General features: G+C 41.2%; 1 protein-coding gene across 1 annotated transcript in view; it reads right to left on the bottom strand.

The window, feature by feature from the left end:
• Positions 1-10,296, bottom strand: part of ehd1.L (EH domain containing 1 L homeolog) — a 29,650-nt gene extending 19,354 nt beyond the window's left edge. The window contains exons 1-2 of the mRNA NM_001094743.1: positions 9,754-10,296; positions 1,454-1,551 (exon numbers count right to left, since the gene is read on the bottom strand). Of these exons, the coding sequence (NP_001088212.1) occupies positions 1,454-1,551; positions 9,754-10,157 (502 nt within the window). The 5' untranslated portion in view covers positions 10,158-10,296. The remainder of the gene's footprint in view (positions 1-1,453; positions 1,552-9,753) is intronic.
• Between the last annotated feature and the right edge of the window lie 13,771 nt (positions 10,297-24,067).

The raw sequence follows: 24,067 nt of genomic DNA, 5'->3' as shown, positions 1-24,067 counted from the left end.
AATCTGACATGGGGCTAGACATATTGTCAGTTTCCCAGCTGCCCCAGTCATGTGACTTGTGCCTGCACTTTAGGATGGAATTATTTACTGGCAGGCAATTTCTCCTACTTAATGTAACTGTATCAGTTTCAGAGGGACTTGGCTTTTACTATCGAGTGTTGTTCTTAGATCTACCAGGGAGCTGTTATCTTGTGTAAGGGAGCTGCTATCTCGTTACCTTCCCATTGTTCTTTTGTTAGGCTGCTGGGGGGGGAGGGAGGGGGTGATATCACTCCAACTTGCAGTACAGCAGTAAAGAGTGACTGAAGTTTATCAGAGCACAGGTCACATGACTGGGGGCAGCTGAGAAATTGACAATATGTCTAGCCCCATGTCAGATCTCAAAATTGAATATAACAAAGTGCGTTTTGAAAAAAACATGCTTTCCCATGACAGTATCCCTTTAACAGCATACAACCCCTAGAACCAAAGCACCAACAAGCATAAAAGTGAAAGTGTGAGAATCCTCTACTCCTGGAAAACTCACTAGGAATAAAGAATTATTATTGGCTTAATCCTTTACCAGGACCTGTATGGTCACAGGTTATACATTATCAAAACATAGAAGCTTTAACGCAAAAATGTCACATTCTGATTTTCCATTATAGAACTTGCTACTGCTCAGGCAAAACAACAGTTTACAAATGCCCGAGTTACAAAAGAATTTGACCCCGGTCCACTGATCAACTGCAACGTTTTTAAGTGTTACTACAATCTAGTACTGTGATGAAAGCAGAAAACTGAAGTTACAGAAAAAAAACATTGTTTTACAGGAACTAGATGTTTTTCTAGTGGAGCAGATAGATAAAGCATAGAAACTGCTGGGGGTTTTTTTTGCACTGACAGTAATTAAACATATGATCACTCAGCACATTTACAGCAATACTCTGCAAAATTACTGGGGGTTCCAAGTTGCCATACCCACATAAAGGCTAGCAGCTGGTAAAACTATTGCATAATAATGTATTAATTGACTAGAATTTCTCTGGCCCAGTTTACACCTATTTTATTGTGGAAGGGATTATTCTCCAACCCCTTGGATATGGCTCTCAGGGTCCTCAAAGCAGGTGCTAATTTTTTTCCCAAGCTTGAAAGCAAGTTTTAATTGAGTAAAAACAAAATATAGTGCCATGTAGAGCCTCCTGTAGGCTGCCAGTCCACACAGGGGCAACCAAATAGCCAATCACAGCCCTTCTTTGGCACCCCATGGGACTTTGTCATGCTTTTGTTGCTCCCCAAGTCTTTTTAAATTTGAATGTGGCTCACAGGTAAAAAAGGTTGGGGACCCCTGCTTTGGGGCAAAGACACACGCGAAGATCCAGGACATTTAGAGCTGGTTATAAGCTGGCGCACGCCAGATGCATCAAGTCCATTCATTATACATAAATCCGTTTAAAATAAGAAGGACATTTACCTCTGCTGATCCTCTGCTTCTCTCCAGACAGTATTCCCGGTGTATCTATGATGCTGATGCTCTCCAGTACAGGGTTGGGTAACTGAGCGCACATGAACCTGACAGCAATGAAAAACATATATGTGTCAAAGAACATTGATGAATGTAAAGTATAATTGTCTCTTCCAGGTCCCCAGCAGCCCAACTGCATATCTTTATCAGGGTGTAAAACGTGTCACAAATTCCAGCAACCAAAACGCTAATGGCTCATAAAATGTATGTGCAAATGCCACTGGCACTTCTGAGCTCAACATCATGAACAGGAATCGTGTAAAATTTTCAAAAATTTTCAAACCATAATAAGATGATTTTTAGATAAATACAGCTATTACAATGTAACATTTTTATCAAGCTAAATGAGTAAAAACCTAATTTGGCGAGGCCGCCAAACAAATGCATCTTTCCCAGATATTCCCACAATAAAGACGCAAAGATCTCATCGTACGAATCGAGGAAACTTACGATTTTCAGAACGTGTGAGGAGACTCCCGACATTTTTCATCCACCGGAGATCAGTCGTTTGGTCGATCGGACAGGTTAGAAAATTTCTGTCGGCTACGGGTAATATCGCTGCGCGTTTTGCCGATCGTATGATTTCCAGAGGGAGATTGTCACTAGCTTTGTCTATCGTATTATTGCTGTCAGGGGCAGAACATCGGCTGATCTGTTCTTTAACTACTTTATTTGGTCGGAATGGTAAGACTTTGATCTGAATGGTTAGTGGCAGGTCGGGAGATGGAAAGTCCGATCGTACATTGATTCGTACGATTGGATCTTTGCGTCTGTGGCCAGCATAAGCTTGGCAATACAAAGCTGATCAGGTCATCACAATGAAAGTAATACAGGCCAGACAGGGCAAGAACCACATCAATGAGCCAATGTGTAGGCTAGCCCGAAGCCCGCAGAACCCGAGGGTCGGGCAGGTTCGGGTCGGTTTTCAACGTCTTCTGTCCCACTTCCACGTCTGCGGGCTTAAATTTATATACTCACTTATATACATAGTGCTACGCAATATGTTGGCGCTATATAAATACATGTTAATAATAATAATAATAAATACTCGAGCAGGCCCGCCCCTTTAATGACATCACAGCAGGGCGGGTATATAAAGAGGGGAATGCACCGGGATAGGGTCGAGTGTGGGTGAAGGAGCAACGGGTTAGGGTCGGGTGCGGGTTGAGTTTTGCTTGACCCACACATCACTACAAATGTGGTCCTGCCACAAATAGATTTTTAAACTTGATTAATAGATATCTGGCTGGAAATCAGTTAGGACACCTGCCAGTGGGCTCTATACACACAAGGTTGGACTGGCCCATAGGGGGCCCACCGGGTTCCAAACTTCTGGGCCCCCCGCATATTGGTTTTTTTTTGGGGGGGGTGCAGCCAATCAGGGAGCAGGTCTGGATCAGCAGGGGCCCACTGGCCCAGTCCAACCATGTATACACAGGCCAATAAGCAGCCAACTTGGTTCTGAAGAATGTGCCTTAGGACTATGGAACCAAACGCATCAGCAATGCTGCCATAATATCAGGAAGAATCAAAGTGCATGCAGCCTTTGGCTGATGGTGGTGCTGTCAGGCAGGGATTGCTTGGAGACTCTACAGTGAATATACCCAGGTAATCCCTACCCGACAATGTCAGTGTCATGTTTGAGGTAGTTGCAGGCAGGAAAGGGCCATGATTCTCCCCGAGATAATCAGAACAAGAGATTTTTTGTTTAATGATACTCTAATAAACACGCACATTATGCAGCCCAGCCTAGAACCGTCAGTAATCCCTTGTATAAGTGTGTTCAGCTGTTCATCCTTGGGGGAAGAGGATTTATAAAGCACTTGAGTTCTGTACTTTGTTCGGCTGCCACAGAAATGCAGACAGCTGTACTATGGCAGCACTTATCACCTGTTCGAGTCCAATCATCCAAGCAGCTTTTACAATTGTCTATACAAAATTGTAGAATACGGAGTTTAGTTCAAAGTCAAGGCACCAGCCCCTAAATCTCTGCAAAATAAGGAGACACTTAGAAGATCTGACAGCTACATCATAGGCAGCTACTGATCTCACAAAGCATTGCACAAGCACATTCCCACAGGGATATCCAAAATCCTCGGCAGTGATTCACACATACTTCTCCAGGGTGGAATAAAAAAAAAAAACATTTACAGGGTGAGGAATATGCAGCTCACACTCTGCCCCTCCCATTACTGACATAGCCCAGAATCATCCATTACTAATCCCAAATAACAGCAAATGAAATAAGGGTTATAATAGATTCTCCATGCACTCTAGAAATAAACATGCCACGTTATACATTGAATTGAAAGGACTGCTTTAGATACCAGCAGTAACTACATACTATGACATGAAATAGATCACTTCCTAGTGCAAGGGAAGAACAAGTAGCACTGCACAGACTGCATGCTAGAAAATAAAAGACCCGATTGGTGGCTTCCGACAATGAGGTATCTGAAAACATTACTGCAAATTCACTTTATAGGGGTTGTTCACCTTTAAATTAACTTTTAGTATGATGTAGAGAGTGATAGTCTGAGTCAATTAGCAATTGGTTTTCATTTGTTATTATTTGTGGTTATTTGGTTTTTTATTCATCAGCTCTCCTCATTTGCAATTTCAGCAGTCTGGTTGCTAGGGTCCAAATTACTTTAGCAACCATGGATTGATTTGACTATGAGACTGGAATGTGAATAGGAGAAGGCCTGAATGGAAAGAGGAGTAATAATAAGTAGCAATAACAATACATTTGTAGTCTTACAGAACATTTGTTTTTTAGCTTCCATTTGGAAGCTTGAAAGAGTCAGAAGAAGAAGGCAAATAATTCAAAAACTATAAAAAAGAAAAAATGAAGGCCAAAAGAAAAGTTGCTTAGAATTAGTCATTCTATAACATACCAAGTGTTAACGTAAAGGGGAAACATCCTTTTAATAGAAAAATGTGTGACAGAATACACCACACATGTTGCCTTCCCCTGGGTTACAGAAGTACCCGATTAAACTGCTCTCTACACAGTGAAACCCTTTTGAACATTCCAGGATAACCTTGAGATCTCAAAAGGCAAATAGAGGAGAGCTCCTGTGAGACACTTGATCCCAAGAACAATTTCACATTCACAGGCAGGAGGAAATACAGTTCTTGTGTAACGAAAGGAAGGAAGAAAGAAAGAATGGAAAGAAAAGAAAAAAAACACACACATGAAAAACTACTGCCAGCATTTTATAAGCTTTTTCCTGACTGCACAATTCACACCTTATAATAGAACAAAAAATACCCTTCACAAAACAACTAGTTGTTTGAAGGTGGACCACCCCTTTAAGGGTGTGGGGAAATGGGCCCTGCAAGAGAGAGGCAGAATATTATGGTTTCCTCTCAATTTGGTCAAATCCTTTGTATTCAAAGGAAGTGACATCAACGTTTTGGACAAAGTTAAGGTGTCATTTTTTTTTTTAAAAAAAAAAAAAACTATTTAGATCTGAAGGCGGCTTTTGATTCATTTTGGTGTATGATATACCTTTTCCGATAGATCACCAGAAATTAAGACTTTTACAAATGACTATATTCTACGTTTTTACTGTTTTTCTAACATTGAAGTGTGAAGTTTAATTTTTCACCTTCTGAAGCAGTTTTGGGAGTGGGGGGTCGCGACCCTGTAAACTGTTCTAAATTGATACATTTCTTATCTTTGTCCCTGCTGAGCAGAATCTCTCGGTTTCATTACAGGCAGCTGTTAGAATTGATACAATAGTTGCTAATACTCCAGAGATGTTGCTGAGAAATGGATCAACTAAATGTTGCAAAACTGTAACAGTTTAAGAGTCTGCACCTGAATTACTGAGCTGCCAGACTGAAACACCAGAGACAGTAACAATCAACTTTAAATTTAGATTTTGGAAAAAGAAAAGAAAAAAATAATGGAAAGTCATTGAAAAAAAGTCTTTCTTTCTAGGGAACAATCTAAAAACAAAGTGTTTGAAAGGTAAACAACCCCTTTAAGTTGGCCATAGACGTGCAGATTTACCTTCATATCGGACAAACAATTGTTCGGTGACCTCTCCCGACCTGCCACTAACCATTCAGATCAAATAAAGTAGAAAAGAACAGATCAGATGATGTTCTGCCCCTGACAGCAATCGTACGAAAGTTATGTCTGACAAAAGCTGGTGACAGTCTCCCACTGATATCGTAAGATCAGCAAGATATTATCGGTACCGAGATATTATCGGTAGCCGACAGAAATCTTCTAACCTGTTTGATCAACTGAACGCTGATCTCCATGGCATGAAAAAAATCTTTGTGTCTATGGCCAGCTTTATAGGCTAGCAGAATCATTTCAAGGATACAGACTCAGACCATCTAGATCAGTGATCCCCAACTTGGCTGGAAAGTAACATGTTACTCACCAACCCCTTGGATGTTGCTCCAAGTGACCTCAAAGCAGGTGTTTAATTTTGAATTTCAGGCTTGAAAAGTTTTGAAAGTTTTAGTTGCATAAAAAACAGGTGTACTGCCAAACAGAGTCTTCTGTGGGTTGTCAATCTACATAGTCCATACAGCCAATCACAGCTCTTATTTAGAATCTCCAGGAACTTTTTTTATGCTTTTGTTGCTCCCCAACTCTTTTTACATTTATGTGGCTCACGGGTGTAAAAAAAAAAAAAAAAAAAAAGTGGGGGACCCTGATCTAGATACATTAGTATGGGTAAGGCCACACGAGGAGATTCTGGGAGATTTTGTCACCTGGCGACTAATGGCCTCGTTATTTGAGCGACTATCTCCCCAAACTGCCTCAGCGTTTTTCCCTATAGGCTACAAAAAAAGTTGCCTGCGCTAATGCACATTAGGCGATGCGTTTTCTATAGTCGCCCGAAGTTACATATGCTGGATGTTGTCGCAACTTTCATCCGACATGACACCAGCATCTGATGTCTGCAGAAGTTTTCGTTTGGTTCCATTTACTCCCCAGCACTTTAAAACGTACTATTTTCAACTAATAAAAATAGCAAACGAAATAGCAAAATTCAAGCAAAAAATGACATGCATTTAAAACCAGAGTCAATGGCCCTGAAAAGTGAAAGTAAAAGTTACTTTTAATCTGGTATTTTTTATTAGTGTTATTTGATGTCTGATAATAGCGTTAACCTTTTCAACCACATTATCCAATCCTATTGCTAAATGTACAAACAAATGCAGAAAGGGTCTGCTTTATTTTGAATTTCCGTAGCTTGGCGGTGTCTGGTCAGTGGAATTGGACAGGGTTTGAGGCCAGAGATTTTTGCACCCCCTTACTACTTGCCTGACCCTTTGTGCAGCCTTGTGCAAGTAAAAGGCAACTGGTCCTATAATATAATATAAAAGTATAAATGACAAAGCACTTGAGGGCCAAATGATTGGATCAGTCTGATTTTGTCCACAATCAGTGAAAGGTCCTATTGTTTGGTGACCATGCCAAATGAGCATGAGTGGAAAGTTGTTTAGAATTATCTTTTCTTTCATTGCACCAAAGTCAAAGAATTCTGGTGGAGATCCCCTCTAAAGGGGAAGTGGAATCATGTTGTAGCATACGTAGCAAAATAAGCAATTCGCTTGAGAAGGTTACAAAGGCAATTATATGGATGGCAGCACACATGGGCCATTGCTATGCAGCCTTGTTTTGGGACAGATGCTGGGATCAGCTTGGCTTATAACAGCCAGACAACATTATTTCCGCCTGCAAAGCATAAACAATTGTTTTGGAGTGGGAATAGTATCATTCATATATTGTGCTATGGCTTTTCATAGGTTCCTTTGTGTGGCAACACATATAGGTCTACTCTATGGGTCTGTAAGCACAGAAATGGATAGCAATGCTAAACACACACAGACATTTCATATGTAATTTTATCTATGTTTAGCATTTATGGCCCCACCCGTCATTCTTCTAAAGGAGTAAATGCCGATGAAGTAGCATCGCCGTTTATAATGGAACTAGAACTAATTAATGACTCCAGCTCAGTTAGCACCAATGCTACAGCTAAAGTGAGTGGTCAAAGTGTCTCTGTTGACTGCACCCACCCATGATTAATATGACTGCCATTACCAAGTAACCAAAAAATGTTTTAAATGCCTGACTCTCCCTTATCCCAACCCCATTCTAGAATTCAAACCAACAATTCAATTGAAACACCACTATATCAACAACTTTTAGCATGTATGCCCATCATGTAGCCTTGTTGCTTGGCCCTAAGGGCTTAACTACAAGGGAGATTTAGCAGGTCAGATTATATCTGATTTTGCCATGCAACAGCACAAGATTTGTAGGATGCCGTGAATTCTGATCCCACACAGCTGCAATGTGATGACGGATCAGAAAAAGTCAGAAGTTTTCTTTTTTTCATGTGTTTATATACAACAATCAATGTATTTCAATGGGGAAAAAAAAAGCATTTTCGACACCATCAGTTTTTTATCTTGTTGTTTGAAGACACAGCAGGCTGTTTCCTGCCGGATGTCAAATGCTTCATGTCATTTACTCATCAGATTTATTTCTGACGTCTAGGATACGCTCCTTCGATTTTACAATCTCCCAAGTAGCTAAACCCTAAAGTAGTCGCTGAGCTACAACTTTCAGCCTCCCTGGACAGTAATCAGCTATTGAGGGTGGGGAAGGGAATTTACATGCCCTGCTCTGGCAAAATGTTGCACTATACTAGAATCTCTGGGTGTAGGTCTACAGCAGGAGTGCCCATACTTTACTAATGTGAGGTCTACTTTTAGCGACGTTGTCCGATTATGATCTACATCCATAAAAAACATTGTTAGCATTCTATTCCATGGAAAATATTACTTATAATATTATACTGATTTATGAGAGAATTGATATTGCTATATTTAACATCTATTTCTTATGTAACCTTAGCGTAATAAATATCTGAATGAAAAGCGTGAATAGGAGGATGATTTAGACAAGCCGTTTGTTGACAGTGTCTTGAGATCTACTGATCACCAGCAAAAGGTCTACTGGTAGATCCCGATGTTCCTTTTGGGCACCCCTGTTCTACCGCTAAGGAACCATACAAACCTACAGCGGGGTGACAAGGGAGAACTTACATTTTTAGTAAGTTATCCAGCAGAAAGAGAGCCTTACAAAACACCCATGGCCGCCAGTCAATGCTCATGGGAAGATCGGAACGCAGAAGCATTAAGGGCAGAGACACGCTGCTAATTTTGGGAGATTAGTCACCCATAGACAAATCGTTTCTTCTTCGGGCGTCTAATCTCCCCGAACTGCCTTCGTGCCGACTAGAATGTAAATCGCCAGCGGGATGGCACTCGGAACGCTTTGTTTTCTGAAGTCGCCTCAGAAGCGATCCGAGTGACATCCCACCGACGATTCACATAATAGCTGGCGGGAAGTACATTTTGGGGAGATTAGTTGCCCGAAGAAGCCATTTGTCGCTGGGCGACTAATCTCCTAAAATAGCAGCGTGTCTCTCTGCCCTAAGGAGCGGACAGGGGCATTTTGACAGCCACTTTTTCTCGCTAGCCAGCAGAAAAGCACAAAACGCCTGTATGGCATGGGCCTGAAATTTGGAGCCCCCACTGTGAGACAAAGTCTTAGGGCAGAGACACACGCTCAGATTCTTTTTCGGGGCGACCAATCTCACCAAACTGCCTCCGCCGGCTAGAATGTAAATCACCGGCAGGGTGGCACTCAGATCGATCTGTTTTCTGAAGTTTCCTCGTGAAGCAACTAGCCCGCCGGCTAGAGTGCAAATCGCCGTCGGGTGGCAATCGGTTTCCTCGTAGCCTCACGAGGAAACTTCGGGCGACTTTAGAAAACGAATCGCTCCGAGTGCCGTCCCGCCAGTGATTTACATTCTAGCCGGCGGGCTAGTTGCCTCACGAGGAAACTTCGGCAAATGAATCGCTCCGAGTGCCATCCCGCCGGTGATTTACATTCTAGCCGGCGGGAGGCAGTTCAGGGAAATTAGTCCCCTGAAGAAGAGGCGGTTTATACCTTTAGGGCAGAGACACATGCGGAGATTCGTGGAGATTAGTTGCCCATCGCAAAAGGGCCTGAAGAAGAGGCGATTTGTCGCAGGGCGACTAAATCTCTCCGAATCTCCACGTATGTCTCTGCCCTTAGCAGGTGAGTAGAAGGAGCCGCTGTCACATCCATTACACACTGTCGCAACCACCCAAATCGCAATCGCTGCGACAGCTTCTCATAAAGCGCCCCAAGCTGAAGCCACACAGACACAGCTTACCTATTAAGGAAGGCATTCCCGAAGGCACTGAGCTTTCTGAAGGGTTTCTTGGGGTCAACGACGAGCGCGTTCCCTGGCATGACCCCCTCGACGGGCCCGTGCATGACGGCGATGAATGAGTCGGTGGTGGGCTCGGGCCCGATCCTCATGCCGGGGAAGTCTTGCTCTATGAGGTGGCGGATGAAGGTGGTCTTGCCCGTGCTGTACTGTCCCACCAGCAGCACCATGGGGTTATTATGGAAGTCGGCATCTTCCAGGGCCGGCGAGTGGAAGTCATGGAAGCGGTAAGTCTCCTCCAAGGGCAGCAATTTGTGCGTGTAAAGCTTCCGGAGACCCTCGGACACCGTCTGGAAAAGCTCCGGCTCTTTCTTTCTCCGAGTGTCCTTATTCGCCCAGCTGAACATGGCGCCTACTGCTGGGGCAGCCCGAGGACCTTGGCTCTTCCTTACTAAAGACACCGGCAAGAACTGCGGGCACGTGACGAGATAACGGAGCCGGCGCTTTCTCCTCACAGCTGGGCGAGTGACTGAGACTCACAGAGCGAGAGACACAGAACACGACTGGCGTAGAGTTGGGCGTGGCACCAAGCGCGCGGCGGCTGCTGGGAGTGCGCGACAGGATGGAGCTGTGACCGACGCACAGGAGGTCGCACAAATCATACAGCGTCTGCTAATAAGATTGTGGGGGACTTTGGCTCATTTCCTACATTATGTGGAATGTGTTTATAGGTCCATGTTCCTTTCTTGCGCCTCAATAAAGCTTCATGAGTTGTTCACCCTTAAAAACTTTAGTGTAGAACGGCCAATTCTAAGCAGCGTCTAAATTGGTCTTTATATTTCTTTTTTACAGTTTCTTTTTCAGCTTTCCATTGGGAGTCAGCGAGGCTCATTTATCAACACTGGGCCGTTACCTATAGCAACCAATCAGTGATTATCTTTTAGAGCCAAATGCAAGTAGAACAATGAATGCAGTAATCTGATTGGTCGCCGTGGGTTACTGCCCATGGGCAAATTTGGCCAGTTTTGATAAAGGACCCCAGACTAGTGATGTGCGGGTCAGGGTTTTCCTGACCCGCACCGACCCTAACCCGCCCTGCTGCAGCCCGCCCGCACCAGCGCTTCCGGGATCCTGTTATAGACCCGCCCCACCGATTACGTCACAAAAGGGGCGTGATGAGTAGGCGCAAGACTATAAAACCGGAACCTGGAAGTCGGAGGCCGGCATTTGAAGGTGGCGGGGAGAGCAGAAGAGCTCAACCCGCACCCACCCGCGAGGAGCAGTGCGAGGTCGACCAAACCTGCCCGACCCGCGGGTATTGGGTCGCCCACACATCGATACCTCAGACCCCTGTCTAAAAACAAACAAATGCTCTGTAAGGCTACAAATGTATTGTTATTGCTACTTTTTATTACTTATGTTTCTATACAGGCCTCTCCTATTCATATTCCAGTCTCTTATTCAAATAAATGCATGGTTGCTAGGCTAATTTGGAGCCTAGCAACTAATTGCTAAAGTGGGGAACTGCTGAGAAAAAAGCTAAATATCTAAAAAAAATGCGAATAATTAAAAACAGTTGCAAATTATCTTTTGTAGTAAAGACTTTCAGGGCCAGATTTACATAGTGGCCCGCTGCCATCCCTCGCCCCTGTCCCCTGCTCTTTATTCATGCAAATTTTCATCTGGACTGGAGCAATGGGGATTGGCGCACTGGAAATTTAAAAAAATGATAGCACCTCCAGAGCATTCCCAGTGTTTTTGAACCAATGTGGGTGTGGTTGGGAGCATATCGCCCCCCTAAAATCCTGCCACCCTAGGCCCGGGCCTAGGTGGCCTTTCCACAAATCTGGGCCTGAAGACTTTGTGAACGTAAAGTTACTCCGAAGGCTCTTTCTAAGCATTTTTGCAGTTTACATTATTTTTATTGTTTATCAGAACAGCTCACTATTTTCTTTCTAATCACACATCTCTCCCACCTTACAGATACAGAAATTGACAAGCAAGTGGTGCTGTTGTTACAAAATTCATTATATTAGCATTTTATTAAAAAAGTTAAATAGCTCTAAAATTAAAAAAAACAAATATGGAAACTGCAAAAGCTCTTAGAAGAGCCCCCTCAGCAGTTTTACATTCATTTTATAACGTTTACATGTCCTCTAAACCAATACAATTAATATTTTATGGTGCTTTTCTTATGGTGGACTCAAAATCTATGAAACCCACTAAACAAAGGAAGGTGGAGTTCAGGATAGTTGTAGTGTGGGAAATTATTCATATGCTTGGGTAAACAGGAAAGTCCTGCATTATTAAAGTTTTCCAGAACCCTGGCATCTCTGCCACATAGAGTCCCAAAGGGCTCTCATTTTATAGAGCTGACAAATTTTGGGTTCCTTTAGGAAGACCAAAAAAAGAAAAAATGGTGGGCACACCACCTCATAAAATAAGAAACTCTGTTTATTATAGCATTAAAAAACAGGTGACTGCTGTGTAATGGATGCCTATCGCATTTCAGGAACACTCCTTAATTGTAGGTTCTTTTGGAAGTTTCTGCTTGTCGCTCAGAAGGAGATCATACAATGGATTCAAGTGTTTTTCACGCTGTATCCTTCATGGAAACTGGAACTGACTACAGCATTCTACATGCCATATGTTCTAAACATCTGTTTTATCTGCAGTGCTAATAATGGCTGATAGTTGTGATCTGCTGCTTCCAATCTACGTAAAGTTGCTACAAAGTTTCTTCAAATTGTTGTTTCGGCCACAACGAGATCATTAATATAGCAAATGTGGTTTTGTGAAAAAGTATTTCCATAAAGCCTATGCTTTTCCTTTAAATTATATTTTTTATTAAATGTTTTGTTCAAGAAAGAAATTGGGGTTGGAGAGCAGGGCAAATACGGGTAGACTGTAGGACATATGTATACAGGGCCCCAGCCTGTTGGGTTTTTGTGCTCCCCCCAAAGCTTGATGTCACTCTTGGTCTACATTGGGATAATAGGTATCACCAACCCACACAAGTAAATAATGGGGGGCCAAGAGGAAGCAAACTGTTAATTTTAGAACATTAAATAAGTGCCAAGGGAGCACTGATGCACGGCAGCTAAAGTCTGAAACTTGAAGTTATTCATTTAATTTGAAAGAAAATTGTATATTAATCTTATGGGCTGTGGCACATGAGGAGATTTGATGCCTACAGGAAATCTACATGTTCTGGGGGCAATAAATCTCCCGAAAATGCCTTTCCTTTTACTAATTTGTGGATTACCACATATAACCTTTTACATTCCGCAATCCAGTGTAACTGCTAAACAAAATGTGGAAGAGGGCATTTACCGGTGATAATGATGTAAGTGTTTTATGCGCAACATTGTGCAAAAACGGAGCACCACGGAAGCCAATGTTAAAAGGTAAAAAGTTCACAATTTATTAGATATTCATTAAAAGTTCACAGCAGCATGTCTACCATATGGGCTGCCCGCTTGCCATGTTTCGCGGCTCCCTGCCACTTCATCAGAAGCTGTCGGCAGCCTACCCACACCTTCCTTAAATGTGCACAACCCCATCCTCCAATTCATTAACCTCATAGAGTAAACACAACCTTTAACACATTGGAGGGTAAATATAATGAATACCAAACATGAAAGGCATCAGGGAATATCAAATTAAGATTCTGTAAGGGCCAGAAGGCTCAGTATGGAGTGCGGACCAAGGAGGAGGCAGTTCAACAAACAAAGTTCAAGGTACAAAAGGCTTTGGCAATAGAATGGTCAGAGTCCAGGCAAAGAGGTCAATCCAGGCAGAATAGGGTCAAAACGGTTAAACAGGCAAAGGTTGGTACACAGGAATCAATAAACAATACTAGAATCACACCCAGGAATTGCACAAAGTGAAACCTATATTTGGGCAATGTTGCAGTCTTCAGGCTCCTTTAAATAGGCCTCCTTTGGCTCCAAAATTGGACGCCATGACGTTGACGCTGGTGTGTTTATGCTGGCGTCCATTCCATCGCTGGTGTCCGAATGGCTGGCGAGAAGTAGCTGGCGTCACAGTGCTGCAACCAGGAAGAACCATGTGGGAGGACAGGGTGCCGCCATCTTGGATTGTGGAATGGCGTCGGTGAGTTGTTTCCTTTACAGATTCTATGACATTATCCCATAGCAACACCATAAAATGGCTACGCTAAGTATGTACCTAGACTGTAGTTATGCCCCTGTGTCTCGACATTTTTTCCCTTTTCTACTGTATCTCTCCATGGCCCTCTTAGAATCGAAAAACTAAATGCTAACATTTTTGCTTCCGGGATAAGATACTTTGTTCTTGAAAAAGATTGTTTTCTGTCAGTATAAAACTGAGCATGTGCATGTTGCAGACACTCCTAACAAAATCCAAGATGGGAAACTCTTGCAACAATTTTTAATGCTTGGATCATTACTACTACAGTTGCTGAGCCTTTTGGCTGATTCAATAAATTCAGTATATAAAATATGGCATTTCTAGCCATGCTCATTTTAAGGGTTTAGTTCGCCTTTAAGATAAGTTCAACATTACTATTAAGATAGAAATGCTTATATTATTTTTTTATGTGCTGCCTTTATAAGCTATATTGTGGTTAGTTAGGCAGCATCAGAAAGTCCCTGATACAGATTACATTTATAGGCTTTGTCATAAAATCTGCCTCAGGCTTTGCTTTATAAAAATCTCACTTCCCCATTTAATTCTTTCAAATGGGTTGATGAACTGAGTATAATGTTGTTAATATAATACTGTTCCTCTCCGTGAAACATTCCCGTCCCATAAAGCAGCTCTGACTAATAAGTGGAAAGGCAATTATGCAGAGAAGGTCTGTGCATACAGTAAGCTATTCTCCCACATGTGATAAATCTAAAATCTTATTCAGGCAAAATAAATGCTTGCAGTGGATCCATAATTTTTGGATTGGATTAATTTGAATATTGAATACTGCACAACAAATTTGGCCAAATACCTAACGAATTGTGAGCGCTAATCAGCATATTAACATATTTGGATTGAAGAAAATGTTTTTAAAAAAGTGCTAAATGAAAAAACATTTTGTCTTTTTGTTAGTCCAGTGCTTTGAACTAGGCATGCACCAAATCCATAATCCTAAACCAAATATAAACCTTACTGTGTGTATTGAAATTTGAGAAAAAATTGCATTGCATGAAGGAAAAATTGTAACTTTCAGTTGTCACATGACTGAGAGTTTAGACGTTGTTTGGCTCAACACTTGTTGATTTATTAAGTACTGGTTTTAGCCGTAATCAGTAAACAACCACCTCCTTGTTGTTTTGTAAGCAGGAGTCCATTATGCAGGGGGATTATCTGTGCACTGGGAATCTAATTATTTACTTTGCAAGGACCAAATATAGAGTAACTTCCGTTTCTCTGTTTGCCCTTTTGAGTTCAAGAAATAGCTAAAACCATGTTCATTGAACATGGGTTATACCAGGGTTGGATTCGGTCAACCCAGACCCGTTCCCTCCCTCACTGCTGCACCCGAGTACTGGTTAAATAGATAGACTGTGCGAAATAAAAAATGTATTTAATATAGTTAGTAAGCCAAAAATGTCTGGAGTGACTGGATGTGTAACATAATAGCCAGAACACTACTTCCTGCTTTGCAGCTCTTTTTGGTTTCTACTGATTGGTTACCAGTCATTGACTGGAAAGGGGCACATGGGTCATAAATGTTGCTTTTGAATCTGAGCTGAATGCTGAGGATCAATTGCAAACTCACTGAACTGTTATGTCCCATGTGGCCCCCCTTCAAGTCGCTGACTAACTCAGAGTTAGAGAGCTGCAAAGTAGGAAGTAGTGTTCTGTTATGTTAGACATCCAGACACTCCAGCCTTTATATATTACATTTTTGCCTAACTAACTATATTAGAAACAGTTTTTATTCTGCACAGCCTATCTATTTACCCAGTATTTACACTGAATTGTTCCTTTAAAAGATTTCTGTCGGCTAACGAGATCTCTACATGTGTTGCCTAGATGATGATATCAATCAGCGATTGTCACTAGTATTTGTTGGACATAACTTTGGTACGACTGCTGTCTGTCAATTCATGGCCAGAACATTGTCTGATTTGTTCTTTTTACTACTTTATTTAATCTGAATGATTAATTGTAAATCGGGAGATTGCAACGATCATCTGTCGGACATACAGTATGACTAAATCTGCACTTCAATCTTCAATTGCCAGCTTGAATCTTGGCACCCCCCAATCTTTTAATGTTTCTGCACTCATTTAACATTTCTGTTTACCTGTAAATTGAAATCATAGACTTCTTCTGATAAAATATAATACATTTAGCCTATAATATTTCCAAACATATGGTGGGATGATATCACCAAGAAAGCATCAGATAAACTAGTCTGTTTTTGGTCTCTGGACAGAAAATGTTGTAATAGGAGCTCTTGTCAGTCAACAGTTTTTACAGATGTAACTTCTACTGATAATCATGAATTAAAACAATGAACTAATCATAAAGGAATTTCAGTATTTAGGAGTCCCTGCCTGCTATTTTCCACTTACTTCACAAAAGCAGGGAAGCAAGGAACCCTGGGAGGGAGAGTCTGATTAGTTCGTAAAATGTCCATTTTCCTGAAATATACTATAGGCTTGAAGCACAGTCAGTACTGTTCATGGAATATCTTCTAAGATCAAGCTCACCCACTGGGTTTTAAAGCACAGCTTGGTCAACAACTGTCCTGGTCGAAAACCCCAGTGGGTAAGCTTTCCATATTTCCATAGTCAATAAAATTGGAAATTTTAGGATCTAATCTGGATTTTCTTCCCAGGATTCCTTATGTTTTACATATAAAGGTGGGTCTCTTGCTCTAAATATTTTTCATGTGGAGTCACTTACAGAAAATATATGAAAGCCTAAACAATATCCTGGTTTAACTGGTATGTCAGGGGTGTTCTGGCAGATAGAGAATTGTAGAGGTGGGGGTTTAAAATGTGAATCTAACACTTCACATGTTTTCAGCCCTTAGCAGAGATAACGTTACAGTGAGTGCATTGGTAATGTTTGTGCAGACATAGGAATGCAGGGAGGACCAGGTGTTTGGAGTGAGAAAGTTGCTGCAATAAGCTGCCCTGAGCCATGAATACATTTGTCCCTCTGTGTGCTAATTGTCCCAAAAAACAACCATGGATAAATTAATCTACTAACAAAACATATTTGGGATAATTAAGAGTATTTTAAGTATTTTAAGGGTTATGCCACATGGTAATGCCACAGCCTGCTTAAAAAAACTGGCCAAGATGTGGCCCCTATGCTGGCAGCTTCTTCACTTGCACCCACAACAATTGCATCTGCCTGGGTGCAGGCACATGAGGTGGATTTCGTCAAAGATGAAAACTTGTGTTTCATGTGCCTGCACCTGGGCAGATGCAATTACAAAACAGGTTTACTGCCAAACAGAGCCTTTTATAGGTTGACAGTCCATATAGGGGCTACCAATCACAGCACTTGGCAAGAAACATGTGTCATGCTTTGCTCCACAACTCCTTTTACATCTGAATGTTGCTCATGGGTAAAAATATAATGTTGGGGATTCCTGGTCTTGAGTATTGATTGTTTGTGTTTTGCCTACTTCACCATCTCAGACTCCACTTTTCTTTCCCTCAGCCCTTCTGCTCCCCCTTGTCTTGTTACTGTTTATGTATCAGCATACACACTAAAAGGAGCAAGGGGTATGAAAGCAAAGGTGTGAGCTTGGGCAAGATCAGGAGTAGCAAAGGAGATGTGGTTATTGTATTTTGATATTTTACTAGCAGGTGATAGAGGAATATAGTTCACCATGAAGGAATGCTAGGCTAGAGGATGGTAAGGTTCTTTAAAGAAATGTGTTTTAACAGATTGTTTAAAGGGATACTGTCATGGGAAAACATGTTTTTTTCAAAACGCATCAGTTAATAGTACTGCTCCAGCAGAATTCTGCATTGAAATCTGTTTCTCAAAAGAGCAAACAGATTTTGTTTTATTCAATTTTGAAATCTGACATGGGGCTAGACATATTGTCAATTTCTCAGCTGCCTCCAGTCATGTGACTTGTGCTCTGATAAACTTCAATGACTCTTTATTGCTATACTGCAAGTTGGAGTGATATCACCCCCTCCCCCACCCCACCAGCAGCCTAACAACAGAACAATGGGAAGGTAACAAGACAACAGCTCCCTAACACAAGATAACAGCTCCCTGGAAGATCTAAGAACAGCACTCAATAGTAAAAGCCAAGTCCCACTGAGACTGATTCAGTTACATTAAGTATGAGATATAACAGCCTGCCAGAAAGTAATTCCATCCTAAAGTGCAGGCACAAGTCACATGACTGGGGAAGCTGGGAAACTGACAACATGTCTAGCCCATGTCCGATTTCAAAATTGAATATAAAAAAAATATGTTTGCTCTTTTGAGAAATTGATTTCAGTGCAGAATTCTGCTGGAGCAGCACTATTAACTGATGCGTTATGGAAAAAATATGTTTTTCCATGATAGTATCCCTTTAAAGGCTGACAATTTGCAAAGATTACTGACAGAACAAGGAAGGGAATACCAGAGGTGGGATGGAGTCCTAAATGCATGTTTATAAAGAGTTAGTAAGTGCGGAGTGGAGGAGTAGATCATCAGAAGTGTAAGGAGCAGTTTGGTGAATACTTGAAAAAAACGTATAAGGTGGGGCAGAGTTTCGAACTGATTTGTATGTCAGGGTCAGTAGATTACATTTTATTCAGAATGGTACTAGAAGGCAGTGTAGGAATTGGCAGAGTGGTATGTTAAAGGAAGAGTGGTTGGTCAAAAGTATAAAGTTGGTAACTGCATTTATTTTGGACTGGAGTGGTGACAGTTATCACTACATCCATTCATTAACTAGGTGTAGGTGGCTCAAGATAAACCTGCATTCTTTTAATGTAATGTTGGTCGCATTTCGGGTGTGTAAGGGTGATGGTAGCAGGGGTCATTCAGCTCATTTTGTTGCCCGAGCATTTTCCAGCTCAGCAAGCAGGTGGTATAAAATTCCTTTACCCCCCCCATCACTTTCCATGTAAAGCATTTTGTCGTCAACAACATTACATTTTCTGGACTTTTCAGGACAATGACACACAGGCCTGTTTTTGATAATAGCTACCCAAAAAGACTGAATGTTTGATGAATGATCGCCACCAAATGAGTGTAGAAATGAGCATGGGTGTGTGATGGAATCACAGGCCGGTCTCAAGAAGGCGCTGTCTGGTGGGGTAGGGTTGCCACCTGTCTGATTTTGACCCGGTTTTTTGAAGGGCTGTACGGGTCAAAACTACCTGCATGGTTTTCCAAATTAGGAAAACTGTGCAGGATTACCTGAGATTGACCTATCACTACTTTATAGCCCCGCCCCAACATCACAGCCCGCCTCTGCTATGTCACACCCTGCCTCCACTGCATCACGACCCCGCCTCCCACTACATCAAGGACCCGCCTCCCCGTCCAGAGTTAGTGGGGAGGAAAGGTGGCAACCCTATTGTGGAGTGATATATGTCACAACATTTAGACAAGAATGCTGAAAAGAATATGGCTAAATGTAGGGCTATATATAGCAAAAATAATGCTAGCCTTTACTTTACCAAATCACTGTTCATAGAAGGTCCCATGATTCTAATTTTCCTGTGTCTCTGTACCACCATGTTGTTGTCAAACATTCAACAGAGTGAACAAATAAAATATGAAATTCCTTTACTTCAATATTTCTAATGGGGCAAACTTGCCATACCATGATTGTGTGCTCCTCAGATGAGAAGAGAACATTTAGGTAAATGGCAAATATGTGGCGAATATATATTTGTTATTGGATCTGCAGAGAAAATGGAAATACTTGTGAAATGCAATGATGGAATTCAGCTCAGTGAAAATTCTGCATTTGCCCTAAAAGAGAGAGCCAAAAGAGAAAGTGAAAACATCAGTGTTAGGCAGACGGAAACGAGAAGTCTCTTTTGTCTCAAATCTCTTGTTATTTTTAGTTTTCTCTGAATATGCTTAGTGTTTCTATGTCACAAGCCTTTTCCAGTCAAATGATAATTTTGCATAGAGGGGAAAAAAACTCAGCTGTGTTTGAGATGGAATTGATGGCATGAGGCCATGCATTCAAAATAAAAACAGAACCACAAAGATACTTGCTTCTCCACATGGACCACATAATCATACATAATCACCAGCCTATAATGGGCCTATTACAGGTTTATTGTGCCCTTGTAGTGCTTACTTTTCTTTCTCCAACACAAGTGCACCCCTTAAAGGAATGCTTTTGTGTTTGTGTATCAAGCTTGACAGTCTACCCTCATAATTTAAATCTTCCATCCCTATAACCAGTTTAGTTGCAGCTCATTAATATCTCTTATGCACAGGAATAAGCCTGACCCACCAAAGATCTCCTTTTATCAATTCAGGTCCCTCCTTGATCTATATGCCTGGATAGGCTCTATGGTAATCCACCATTGGGAATAATGTATCCTCTCCTTCTCTGAATATAGTACAAATATGCAGCCTGTTCATCAGAATGTTTGGGACCTGGGGTTTCCCATAATTAAATGCTCATCCCATATGGCTACTATAAAAAAAAAAAGAAACGTTAAATAAACCAAATAGGATTGTTTTTCCATTAATATTCATTAAAGGAGAAGGAAAATCATTTTACCTTGGTGGTAATATTCGCCAGTGTGACGTCATTTCAGGAACTTCGCCGATTTCCTAATGGGCGCAGGCGTCACTTTGCTAGAGAAGGAGACAGACGCTAGCGTTGTTTCGCACTCTAACGCCAGGCGAATTTTCTCTGTAGTGAACGGACGTAACTCTGCAAATTCACTAAAATGCGGATTTTACTGAACGTTACCTCATTCACCAGACTTGCCTTCACCAGCTCAGACCAGGCAAAGTGCAATGGAGTGCATGGGACTTTTCCCCAAAAAACGCTGGCGTCTTTTCCTTTTTTCTGAGTGATAGCCTGCAAAGGTCCCTAAATTGTTTTTGGGTAACCGGGTTCCCCACTCCATTTTCTAACATATGGAACATTATAACAACTCTATTTTATTTAATAAAACTGCACCAAACTGCCATCTTCATTACTTCTTTATTCTTCAAATTTCCCAGGGCACATGTATGCGCAGTAGAATGAAATTACCGACTTTTTCGTTTGGCTTTTCGCTCTACTGTGAGAGAAGAAGCAGGAAGACGATCGATCCGTGGTGTTCGCTGGAATAACCTCGGGCCAGTGCAGTTTTCTGCCCAGGGTGTCAGGTAAGTAAATACATTCACCCCCAAGCAAAAAGAAAAATCCTTTTTTGTGCTTTAATGCAGCTTCATTACCATTAAGTACAAGGCCCTGTTTTATTATTGCTGGAAAAAAGAAAATCATGTTATCATGTTTAATATAATTTTTTGCTTTAAATCGACATTTTCTCATAATTGGAAGCTTTTTGAGTAAGTGCAGAAGTGGGAGCTGTCTTGTCAGTGTACAGAACCATTAGTTGTCAAAAATAGTTGTTTCAGTTCTGTTACTGTCCGTACTGAATGCAAAGCCAAGGTCACCAGTCTGACTAGTTCCCATTTGTGTGAATGCAAATATATTTCCAAGAGACTAGATCTCTTTGTATCGGGGCATAGCTATACAGGAAGCAAACCTGTGATTTTTTTGGAGGGCTCATAATGTATAAGGGCTACGGACAGATTCTAGTATCATAAAAAATGCCTTATTCTCAAACATAGGGATTTTCTCAGTCTTTTCATGCAAGATGTCCTTGTGAAGCTAAGTAAAGCAATACCCTGTAATTATTCACATTTTGTGACTGCCCCTTAAAGGGCATGTAAAGTCTAAAATAGAATAAGGCTAGAAATGCTGTATTTTGTATACTAAATATAAACATGAACTTACTGCACCACAAGCCGAATCAAACAAATAATTTATGCTTTCAAAGTTGGCTACAGGGGGTCACCATCTTGTAACTTCTTTGCAAGACTAAGACTGTGCACATGCTCAGTGTGGTCTGGGCTGCTTAGGGATTGTTATAAACAAAGCTGCTTGAGTTCTGCATGGCTGGGAAGTAAGGCGGGGGCTCCGTCTGACAATTCTTATCCACAGCAGTAAATGAAGGGAGAATTTCACTGCATACAGTTTTTTATAAAAACGGTACACATTTTTTAAATTACAGCATATTGGAGATAGGTTTCGTTTCTCATTAAAGAAAGTAAAAATGGGATTTTATTTTTTTGCCTTTACATGCCCTTTAAATGCTTTTTGGTCTCCATACCAATTCTCACTCTAATACAGCCAAACAACTTTGCAAGACTAAGGCTGTGAACATGCTCAGTGTGGTCTGGGCTTCTTAGGGATCGTCATAAACAAAGCTGCTTGAGTTCTGCATGGCTGGGAAGTAAGGCGGGGTCTCCCCCTGCTGTTCATAAGTATGATTGTTTCCCTGCTCAGCAGTTAGGGACCATCCGCCAATTCCTATCCACAGCAGTAAATGAAGGGAGAATTTCACTGCATACAGTCAGGTTTCTTATAAAAACAGTACACATTTTTTAATTAAAGTATATTGTAGATAGGTTTCTTTTTCATTATACAAAGTAAAAATGGGATTTTATTTTTTTGCCTTTACATGCCCTTTAAGGGCTAAACTACTAAAGATTTTGTAGGACGGTTACAGATCGACAAAACACATTCCTACAAGTCAAAAGTAGGCAAAAGGCTCAAAATATAATGGGACTGATACAAAATCTGATGGACATTTTCAATCCAACGTGAAACAACTGGGAATGCTGCATGCTGCTTCTTCATCCGACAAAATAAAATCTGACGGTGTCTGGACACTGACTTTTTTCCATTGAAATACATTGACTGTCTTATGTAGATGCACAAACAGACTGCACCATCTGACTTTATCTGATCCACTGTAGCATTTTAGCTCTAGGGAGATCAGATTTCGTAGCATCCTACAAATCTCGTGCTGTTGCATGGTGTTGTCTGCAGCTGCATGGCAAGATCAGATAAAATCTGACCAACAAAATCTGATCAAAATCTCCCATATAGTTTTACCCTTAAAGACAAGGAAAGTTAAAATCACTTCTGTATGAGTGACAATTTTACAATCTTCTTTTTTTTTTATTAATTTTAATGTTGCTCTGAGCCAGGGCATGCTCAATAGAGTGAAAAAAGATGTGCCTAAGGTTTGGCTCTTTACTGCAAATACTCAACCACCAAAAAAAAAAAGAAGTGGTAGAGAAAATATCAATGTACCGCTCTACAGAATTACCCTGCTGTGCAGTTAACAGGACCATGGGCTCAAGGTATCAGGTAAATGATTATAATCACCGGGAGGTACCGAAAATTACAGTATTATAGCTTGAAGAACTCCTCAGGTGTGCATTACAAGTACTTGGTGGGAGAGGTCAGTAATATGTTTATTCAGTGGTTTTTCTGCGTATGACTGTCATTACTTTTGCGAAAAAAACTGTGGTTGCACATTTATGGAAACTCCTGTTCCCATTTTTGGATTTCATGATATTCTGTGGTTATTACGTTTGCCACTTCCTCATCTAATTATTCATTTCAGTTCTCCGAAATATATATAAACGGTTACTAATTTACTGACCCTCCCCAAAAGTGGTGCCTAGGCCATGTAGTAGGGCAGGGAACTTTTCAGCAGACATACCTATTTCTAGAATTGGCTTTAGCAAAAAGGTCCCCCTTTATATAATACTTTATAAAGTATGTGAAGTATTTGAATCTCAACAAGACTGAATATTAAATATATTGTAAAAATACATTCCTTTGTTTAGGTTGCTTTTTAATAAACAAGTACACAGGTGTGGTTGGGTTGGCACTCTGTTCATGACATGTTACCTACTTCTCCTAAGAACTTGGACAGCACTCTTTCACAGAAATGCACCAAATTCAGTCAACAAAAGTCTGGCAGAATAATGAACCAAATGCAAATGTTAAAAAGGCCCACGTAAAGTGCTTTGAATAAATGTTCTCCATAAATATGATTGCATTTTATCTAGGAAAACATATTCTTTGCCAATGTTATATTAAATAACGATGAAGAAATGCTTGGACCACATGCCAGGCTGGGGACTGTGAATGTGCCTTGGAAGGGGCAAATCCTGTGCTGTGCTCTGGACAGCCCTGCTCTGAACTTGCTGTGCTCTGAACTTGCAGTGCTGGGGCGTGCCTGTGCTGTTTATGTTAACACTCTGTCCAGGCTATGAGCAAACATAGGGGTTTTTTTTCCTGCTGCTGCTGCTGCTG

This window comes from Xenopus laevis, chromosome 4L (genome assembly GCF_017654675.1).
Source record: "Xenopus laevis strain J_2021 chromosome 4L, Xenopus_laevis_v10.1, whole genome shotgun sequence".
In the NCBI taxonomy this organism is placed as follows: Eukaryota; Metazoa; Chordata; class Amphibia; order Anura; family Pipidae; genus Xenopus; species Xenopus laevis.
This window is presented reverse-complemented; position numbering and strand designations above follow the sequence as displayed.